Source organism: Malus domestica, chromosome 14, assembly GCF_042453785.1.
Source record: "Malus domestica chromosome 14, GDT2T_hap1".
NCBI lineage: Eukaryota > Viridiplantae > Streptophyta > Magnoliopsida > Rosales > Rosaceae > Malus > Malus domestica.
Window position 1 is genome coordinate 986,543 of NC_091674.1, and position 10,284 is coordinate 996,826.

General features: G+C 39.7%; 1 protein-coding gene, 1 long non-coding RNA gene and 1 pseudogene across 2 annotated transcripts; 2 read left to right on the forward strand and 1 right to left on the reverse strand.

The window, feature by feature from the left end:
• The first annotated feature begins 1,243 nt into the window (after nucleotides 1-1,243).
• On the forward strand, nucleotides 1,244-4,324 carry LOC103453974 (dynamin-related protein 4C-like; annotated as a pseudogene).
• Nucleotides 4,325-5,701: 1,377 nt separating this feature from the next.
• On the forward strand, nucleotides 5,702-7,969 carry LOC139191423 (uncharacterized). The gene is made up of 3 exons (XR_011575474.1): nucleotides 5,702-6,003; nucleotides 6,898-7,091; nucleotides 7,245-7,969. It is a non-coding gene; the product is annotated as an uncharacterized lncRNA (long non-coding RNA).
• A 136-nt stretch (nucleotides 7,970-8,105) lies between these two features.
• Nucleotides 8,106-10,284, reverse strand: LOC114821090 (protein PNS1-like). Its single transcript, XM_029092939.2, has 3 exons — nucleotides 9,847-10,284; nucleotides 8,541-9,686; nucleotides 8,106-8,446 (listed from the first exon to the last, which is right to left on the reverse strand). Exons 1-3 carry the CDS (start codon nucleotides 9,919-9,921, stop codon nucleotides 8,312-8,314), a joined length of 1,356 nt encoding a protein of 451 aa, XP_028948772.2. The 5' UTR covers nucleotides 9,922-10,284; the 3' UTR covers nucleotides 8,106-8,311.

Consider the following 10,284-nt stretch of genomic DNA (forward strand, 5'->3'; position numbering starts at 1 on the left):
TCCTTGACATAATTCAAAGACGTGGTAACTAAAGTTTGCTTAATAGACCTCCAAGAAATTGTGGTTCCACGAACAATACCCATTAGGGATCTTGCCATGTGCAGATTAAAGAAGTACCTAGCATCAACATAACCAACAAAGGAAACTTGAGAATTGGGGGGAGGGGGGACAGTTGCACTCGAAGTTGAGTAGGGATAGGACAAGCCCAATTCCCAAGGCCCATCTTTTAATAATTAATTATATATTAATTACTAATTAAATAGTGCACCCCAAAGCCTAACCCTAAGGGTAAGCCCAATTTTATTCTACAGGCCTATTACTCTAAGTACTTTCTATAAAGGACAAAGCCTTATAAAGTGATGAAAGCTTTTGGGAATGGCCAATGTGGGACAAAGAAATTTCTACTCAAACTCAAATTTCCAATACTTGTATAGTGACACTTGACGTACCACTTAGTGTGCCGGTCACACTGAAAAATCTCTCCCAATTGATGAAACCAACTACATTACCTCCACTTCAAGAGTTTTAAGAGAGAATATAGAAGAAACGCCTCTCATCCAACTTCCTTACAACTCTTCTGCAAAAGTTCAAGGAATAGTGCACCTCTCCTTAATTAAGAAAGGTACAAAGATTACCAGCTTTCTTTATTTTTTATTTTCCTTCAAACCCTAGTTATTAATTGAGGTCTAACTAGCATCTGCCCTTGCATGCATGCACACAACTCCAGAAGAAGCTAGCTGGGATTCAATCAGCCCAAATCAGAAAGGATTCTTTTGGTATGAACTCAAACCCTAGCTAGTCTTAATTAACTACTTTTGAAAGATTCTTTCTGGATCCAAGGTAAGCTATTGATTAACCATGATTTTTTCATTTTCTTGAAACCATTTCGACCTTTTTCATCATTTATATTCATGCATGCATGCAAGGTAGCCTAGGCACTGGTACTTTCCAGGAAGTAAAACTAATATATATTCCGAAGAAGTGTGACAGATTAGGATTCTGTTTCTCCTTTTTAAGACCCTGTTATTTATATTCTACAAATATTATTTAGGATTGGTGTTTTTTTTTCTTGTTAACGAATGGCTATAGCCGAGAGGAATTTGTATTATTCTTGGATGATACCAGAAATAATAGCCAACTACATGGATTAAAAAATTAGCATGATTTTAAGACTTAAATTGTAAAGCATCAACCTCTTGTAGGTCAGAAATCCACACTGTTTTTAACTTGTGCTACTTCAGAAATGGGAGGATCAGGAAAGCTAGCAGCCGACAAAAGCAAATCAAGCACGAGTACCGTTTTGAATGATGAAAGCTCGATAGCACTAGTTCATTCCGAAGAACAACCACCTCAACCTGTTAACACATATGCACCACCAATTGTGTCCTCATACAAAGAGAAAATCCGTCCTTTTGCTCGACGCAATTGACAAACTTCGTAACTTAAGGATAGTGGAAGAAGGTATTCCGCTCTCCACAATTGTAGTGGTTGGTGATCAATCTTCCGGTAAATCAAGTGTGCTGGAATCGTTGGCCGGCATTAGCCTCCCTAGGGGTCAAGGTATCTGTACAAGGGTACCTCTTATAATGAGGTTTCAACACAGTCCTCAGCCTGAGCTTTCTTTGGAGTGTAACAGCAAAGTTGATCGTACCGACGAAAACAATATTTCTGATGATATTGTCAAAGCCACTAATTCTATTGCAGGAGGAGGTAAGGGGATTGTTGTGATTGGCTCATATAATTATGAGTTGCAACAATTTCATCTCAATCATGTGGAGTGCTAGCTACTTTCGGCTAAAGAAAGGGACAAAGGAAAAGGGAGACATCTACTTTTGGATAAAGAAAGGGACAAAGAAAAAGGGAGACATCATCATGTCTAGCCCTTGATTTGTGGCCTTTTCAAAGGTGGTTTTCTTTTGTTGTTATAAGTGGAAGGATTTGCCGAATGATGAAATGGCCTGCCGAGTGAGAGGGTAAGCATCAGAGAGCATCCAAGGGGGAGAGCATTCGGCTCTCCCATGGGAAAGCATGGGCATGGATGAGAGAAAATCAAGAGAGCTAGAGTGAAAAGTATTCTGGTGAAAGAACTCTTGGGGTAGAGTAAGGCTCTTGGAAAAATTCTATGAGTGGGTGTACAAGGGATTTGGGATTGAGTTATGTCGATTTAACTCATGTTTACTTGTACTGTTATTCTAATAGTGAAGAGCAATATCTCTCCGGGAACGTAGGCAGGATTTTTGCCGAACCTCGTAAATTTCTCAGTGTCTTTATTTCTTGTATTTTATTCTGTTCAACTGAGTGTGATTTGGTGAGGTTGTAATTTGAATCTCGTTTCCACACAATAAACGGGCCAAGGCACAACAGGGATATCTAATACCCCATTGACATTGCTGGTTAAAAAGAACGGCGTTCCTGATTTGACGATGGTCGATCTTCCTGGGATCACTAGAGTCCCAGTTCAGGGTCAGCCTGAAAATATTTATGATCAAATCAAGGATATGATCATGCAATATATCAAGCCTGAGGAGAGTATAATTCTTAATGTCCTGTCTGCTAGTGTTGATTTTGCCACTTGCGAATCGATTAGGATGTCACAGAGCGTGGACAAGACCGGTGAAAGGACTCTGGCGCTAGTGATGAAGGTCGATAAGGCACCCGAAGGATTGCTTGAGAAGGTGACAGGAGACGATGTCAATATTGGGCTAGGTTATGTCTGCGTGAGGAACCGCATTGGTGATGAAACATACGAGGAGGCAGGGGCTATTACTCAGGATTTATTTCAATCTCATCCTCTTCTATCTAATATCGAAAAATCTATGGTTATTCCAGTTTTAGCACAAAGGTTGGTGCAGATTCAGGCTATTGGCATAGCGAGAAATTTACCAGAGATAGTAAAGAAAATCAACGAGAGGTTGAATTCCAGCCTCGCAGAGCTCAACAAGATGCCTAAGAGTCTGACATCCGTTGCTGAGGCTATGACAGCTTTCATGCAGATCATTGGATCGGCGAAAAAATCACTCAGGAAATTTCTTCTGAGAGGCGAATTTGAAGAGTATTCTGATGATCGCCACATGCATTGCACTGTGCGAATGGTCGACATGCTCAATCAATAATTAGATGAGCAACTTTCTAATGGAAGAGATTAATGTGATTAATGTTTTGGAGGAAACGAAGCGGATTATTCTTCCGAACTTTCTTCCTCATAATGCTTTTATCACTGTGTTGGAGTTGGAGAGCAAAGTGAACGGAATTTCAAGCATTCCTCTTGGGTTTGTGGAGAAGATCTGGAGTTATATAGAGGATGTTGTTGTTTCAGTGTTAATGCGACATTCAGAAAATTATTATAAGCTTCAGCTGTCTGCCAAACGAGCAGGCCAGAATCTTATGTCGAAGATGAAAGAAAGGTCGATTACTTGGATGACGGAGATAGTTGAAATGGAGAAAGTTACTGATCATACATGTAATCCGGAGTACCTCTCTGAATGGAATAGATTGATAGGTCAGCATGACGCTTTCGTTAACGGAGTCTTAAAAAACAAAAACCGCCCAGCTAAGATAACTATAGAGGGCATAGGGGAGGTTAAAGTTGAAGCTCTTAGGAAGAATCCGAACGCTCTTTCGGCGGCGTATGACCTGAAAATACGGATGATTGTGTAGGGGAGGTTGAAAAGATGCTGGAGGAGTCTCCGGCGGTGGCAGTTAAGCGGGAAAATGTTAGAATTCCTTTGTCCGACATCGGCCAGAAGGCTTGAGAATAAGACCTTTATATAGAATTAACCCACTCTAACTATCATCGAGACATTTTGTATTAAACCTCACACCTGACGGATTGAGCAGATGGCCAAGTGGGAATAGTATCGGTGCTGTTGGAGTGAGCCCATGACCCGTCTACCTAAAATTTAAGATGGTATTAGAGCCAGAAGACGGGCCCATACTGCCACGTGAACTGGTGGGTCCCTTTTGTATTAAAACTCCACACCTGACGGATTGAGCAGGTGGTCAAGTAGGGACAATATCGGTGTTGTTGGAGTGGGCCCATGGCCGTCTACTTGAAATTTAAGAGAAAAGTTGCACAAGACGATCAAAAAGCTGAAGGATTCCAAAGAGGTCGTGGGGAAGATAATGGACAGCATTATTACTTATGGTGGTCACTGATCTGCAGTGTTAGCACGAAACCATTTTGTTTTTTTTTTTTTTTTTTTGTTCTATTTCTCTTGGTAGCGGATCGATCTTTATGGTTCCTGTATATGTCCGTTTAAAAGCCGATCGATCTTTATGGTTCCTGTAAATATCCGTTTCAAAAAATGAATATGAATGAAGTTTCAATGTTTCTCACCAGACATATGAAATGTGTTTTTTTGTTGAGTTAGGTATTTTCTGCTTTCTTGACCTAAAACTTTGATTTAGTGTGGGCAATGTAGCTAACTAAACCAGTGAAGAAAAACAAAACAAAAACATGAGAAAAGTAGCCAAAAATACAAACAAAAACAGAAAACTGCATTCTGCATAGGCAGTTTATTATATTTAATCCTGTGTTAGTTCCATTTTCTATGCTAACATATTTATTTGTAAGCATCATCATTTAATTTATTTTTTTATAAAATATACTCCAATTTTGATCTTCAGCTCAAAATGACAGTATTTAATTTATTTGGACAGTAAAGTAAAAGTACAAAAATTAGAAGGAAAATAGATCTATCGCATACCCTATGTATATTCTTGCCTTCTTTACACCACTTTTCACATTTGATTTGGGAAGTATTTTTGCTCACCACCATTTAGTGTGGTGTATGCTCACCACCCTATTTATCATCATTAGATGAGTTTGAATTTCGAGATTTGTACTTATCTACTACACGAATCTCGAAATTCAAACTCATTTAACGGTGATAAATAGGATGGTGAGCATACACCACACTAAATGGTGGTGAGAAAAAATGCACTCTTTGATTTGTCCAAATAAGAACATCCATAAACTATTCATACCAAAAGGGTATAATTTCGTTGGGAAATCCCAAAAACACAAGTAGAGATCTTATTTCCTAAATTTGAAACACTAGCCATTTCTTAACATATGGCTGGTTTAATATATTGAATTAGATAACTTTTGTATTCAAAGACTATTGAATTGGATAACTTTCATCTCTTTTATTTTTTTTCATGTCTATATACACACATAAACATATTTATGGTGTGTCGTTCTTATTAATTTTTATTTCGAAATTTAAACTCATTTATCATTTTCATGTCTAGTTAACAGGTTATGTAAGAAATTAACATGCATAATGCCTAAACATGGTTAAGAGGTCATCTTATCTTAATAGATTTTTAATGTCTAGACATGACCCGACGACCCAATAACCACCCACTCGTTGAGATGTCCCCAAATCTTTCATTTTCTCATGTTGTATTGTATCGATTTTATGCAAGAAATTGTTCAGACCTACCTTAATATATTTGAAATTGGAAAGAAATATCCATTCCAAAATAATCAAACACGACCCGTTTCAAACGACTGTGGTTCGGATCCTCTACTTATTGGGTCGAGCTTCACCCAAAGAGCAACTCTTCTTGAACCAAAGCATGTAAACCTGACCCATCCACCACCTCAAGCCCAAAGAAAACTATTCGACGACACCGAGAAACCAACAACTAATCTGAAGAGACTTTCACAACCCAGTTCGTCGTCGTCGATTACACCGAAGTTTCTTCTTCTCACTCATTTAATTGTTACAAATTATTTTTTTCTCTTCAGTCTTTCTCTCCCTGTAATTTCTATATGTGAAAGTTGATATCAAAGATTTCGAATTTGATCAAATGGGTTCTGCTTCTGCTGCTGCAAATACGGCGTCTTTGATTACTGTCGTCCCTGTTTCTTCGACAAAGTTGGATATCCATGACAAATTTTCATATGGGTTTCATCTCATGCGTGGTGGGTCGATCGCCAAATTTACTGCCGCCATCTCTCCCAACGGCTCTGTTTCTCCTTCTTCTTCACATGGGGTAGACCTCTGTTTCTTCACCTCTCTCTTTTCCTGCGTATTATTTTATTTTTTCCTGAAATTTATATCTTGAGCTGTTTATTTATGTTTAATTTTCTTTTAGTTTGATGCGCTGATTCTGTATCAATTTTTGTATTTGTATTTGTGAGTTGGGAATTTTTTTAGTAAATAACCTCTGATGTTGGTTGAATTTTACTATTGATAAGTGTGGTTCCACCAAATGACACGTACAAATTGTTTTTGCCTATTTGCTGCTAATGATTTGTAGCAAGAGTGGCAAGAGTTGATATTTAGCTGTTTCTAATTGGTAATGGATTAAGGGAAGTTCATTTACTAATAGAGGTGCATGTTTCCATAAGTTTGATTCATAACCTCGTCGAGCATTTGGAGCTCGCTTTGACTGAGGTTTTTCGATTTGATTTGATGGCGTATAAGCTTTTCTCAGTTTCTCGGTCATTTTTAGAATGTGACCAAGATTATCTCTGTGAGGAATGTTGAAGTTAGGGATTGGAAGTAAATGAAAAGGGGTGTCTTTTTATCAAAATCTGAGGCCAAGATTATCTTTTGAGAAAACTTCCAAGGCCTTACCTAGATTGCAAGTCCCCGTTAAGTTCCAATTGACGAAGATGATGTTTAAAACTGTTGAAATTATACTGCCCTAATTGAAGGGAGGCCTTACCTAGGATAATATCTAGCTCATTCGGGGGTTTTTCTTGGTTCTTTAACTACATGAAATGTGCATTGAGATGAATTCTTATCCTGAATGAGTAAATGTGAGAATGTCGCGTGATTGACGGAAAATGATGAAATAAGATAATGAATTCCGAAGGGAAATAAAACTTTTCAATGAGTTAGATAGGTCTGTATCTTATTCAGCGTTTATTTGATGTTGTAGGCTGGGTGCTCAGCTGGAGATGCGGATAAACAAAGAAGTAGTCTTGAATCTCTGTTTTGTTATGATAAGTCTGTACCGGAAGAGAGAATCGAGAAGCCTATTGGGATATCTTTGTACCACTTGTTCTGGTTCAGGCCTGTATGTTGATTCAGTACTGGAGAGCCAGGGTATTATTGTCAAAGTTCGCTGCCCCGGTAATTAGCTCCCCTTCTCGTAACTGAGTACATTTGTTGATTTGAAAAGAAAACGATATTTGCACTTGATTGTCAAATATTAAAGTTTTATGGTGTTCATTTGAGTATATATGGCCAATGAGAATATGCTAACGCGATAGTTGCTCCATGTAGGTTGCGGGGGAAGTGGCAACATTATGTGTTCAGAATGTGGTGGCCGCGGGCATCTAGGATGACCATACCAGTTCGCTTATCTGTTGGATGGTGGCCAAATTAGTGGCCAACTGGCCAAAAGCATATAATAAAAAATGAAGGACAACATCATTATAAGTAGACAAATGATTATGTTTGTTGAAAAGAAAAAGGAAAGTCATGATGATGTTTGTAAAGGAATGATTATTCCTTTACTTTGATTTTTTATTGGGTGCTTTTGTATGGATGAAGGTTGCAGCTGAATAAGTGAGAGAAGGTAGTGCCTTTTGGTTATATTAAGGCATTCGATTATGCCTTTGGTTGGGGGGAGCGGCATCAGATGAGAGCCATACCAGGGAGAGCGTTCGGCTTTCCCATTTGAAACAGTGCTGCTCCTTCCCATTTGTTTGTAATCCCCTTTTGTTAGTAATCCCTCAATCAAAGATGTTGCTGCTACATGTTGTGTAGCTTTTGGGAGAGATGGTATTTGATGTGTGTCTATCTTCTCCAATTGTTCTTTGTGAGAGTGAGAGCTATTGGGTGTATGTGGGATTTGGGTTTGAGAGTTAAAACTCTATTTGTAATCTCCTTTTGATATTAGTGGAATTTCCTCGCTGTCTCGGAACTGGACGTAGGCTTACGCCGAACCAGTATAAATCCTTGTGTCATTTGGATTATTTGTCTTATCATATTTTGCCGTTGTAGCTTATTGGTTTCATATTTGAAGCTTCCGCACAACATTATCTTCCTTGAATTTGCTGTATGTGCAAGTAACTTGTATTGTAGCCATGACGCTTTCTCGAATTTTTTGTGGCTGATCCCACGATGAGTTTACGTTAAGTGTAACAGTAATGCATCTGATTCATTTACTCTTCGAAATGGTGTTCTTCCTCAGATTTATGTGCCCTATATCGTGTTGAATGTTCAGAACTACATATCATTTACAGAAAACTGTATGTTGTTACTAGTCGACTAGAAAACTGGATGCAGAGGATCCTACTCGACCGCTCCTGCGATAGGCTTGATCACTTGTTGATAGCTTGCGGTTCTTATGCTTGGAATCTCTGGAGCTCTTCAATACGAGCAGGTATGGTTGAATCAAATCTAACGCTCTGTGGATCCTCAGAATACGCCACGTAGTAAGATGAAACGCATGCTTGTGGCCATGCCATAGCAACCCTACACTGAATCAGATACATCAAAGCCAAAGTTAGAACACATTAGTGTTTTGATATTGCTAAGTTTACTGAGGAAGGATAATTACAGACGAGTTTTTACCATGAAATATCCGATGAAGAATGCGTATATGGAAACTTCTGTAGCATAGCTTTTGTGAATTATAAGAGCCCAGGTCCCGCTCACTAGGCTGCAGATTGCACCTACTGCCACCCCAGAAAGAAAACAGAACGATCCGGTGAGATCCGAGTCGATTAATTCTTTCAGTCCTTCGTTCTCGAACTTCTCCCAAGTATCTGATGATGCCTGAGCAAACCCCTTATTATACGCTCCTACGTGCACAAAACCCCAGCGATTCCCGTACATCACCAGCGTCGAAGCCATTCCTAAATAGCAGTTGGCACACGAAAACAGAAACTCGTCGGTGTCCCCTGCAGTCAGTTTCATGGCTCGGGCCGAGCCACGAACAACCCCAAGAACCGGAACCAAGATGGAGCCGATGCAAATACTCCCAGTCAAGTGCTTAATGGTGTCGCGGGAAGCTTCACGTGTGTCGATCTCTGTTCCAAATGCAAAGTTCATATACTTGATTCGCGAGATGGTAACTAGCAGCGTGTTCTTGATTACCTGCATCGTCCATGCCATGCTTAGCAAGATTACTGCGATGAACAGGGCCTTCCAACTACTTCTGATGGCAGTGGCTCTTCCAATGCCGGCAACCAAGAGACACAAGTAAAGAATGCTGACGAAAATTGATTGAATGACTAGTATTGTAGTTTTCGGAGGAGGAAAAGCAGTGGAAACTGATAAAACTCGAATGGCGTAGTCAAAACGGGGACTGACCCAACAGGCATACAGAGACTGAATGAGGGCACAAACGATGGCAATCACACCCGCTGCCAAGCTTACACGAGAACTTATGTATACAAGTAGTACTCCAACTGCGCATGTTAGCAAAGGGCTGAGCGAGAAGGCTGCCTTGATGGCTTTTGAAGGGCTTGAGCTAGTGATCCACTGCCATATGAAAGCAACAGTTGCAGAGCACCCAATTGCAGTGAGCAATGGAGGGTAATACTCGAGGGGTCGGAAATGGCGAGTGCGAGTGGTGAAGATGAGGCCATAGAGCGTAAGGAAGATTACGAAGATGGTGATGAAAATCAAGTGCAAGTAAAACAGAAGTTTAAAGAGCCACCTGAGGAATTGTCCTGCCGTGGTTGTTTCAGTTGGAATGTCGATAGGTTCTTGCGTCTGCATCCACAGAAAACGAAATGGATCTATCAATGAACAAGAAGATCAACGAAAACCCACAAAATCTATATTACAGAGAAAGATGCAGTAAGAAAGAAGAAAAATTGGTGACGGAGATGAAAGCCAGAGAAAGAAACAAGAATTGGGTTAGAGAGAGAACCTTGATTTGGTTTACGGATGAAGGTCTGACTTGAACTTGCATGTGGATGTTCTTGGTGGTCTCTAAACTTGCCATAACTCGATGCACATATGCCTTAATCGCGTCGAAATTCCGAATTCAACTGTCCTTTCTCTAACAGAAATTCTGGGATGGTTTCTACCACTTCCTTTGCCTCCAAGTTTCAACAAAATCAGACGCACCAAAATTCCCGGACTTCGAATTAAACTAATCCCGGGTTGTGTTCATAGAAATTCTCCGGCCGTGGTTGTTCAGTTGGATTGTTTCAACGAAGACAGACGAAAATGATATCGGAAAGAGGTCAACTGCAAGGACTGTTCTTACTTCTAATTATCTTTGTGTAGAAGTACTTATGTATTTCAATGGCTCCCAATTCGACTGTCGCTTTCTTTGCCTCCAAGATTCAACAAATCATCAAAT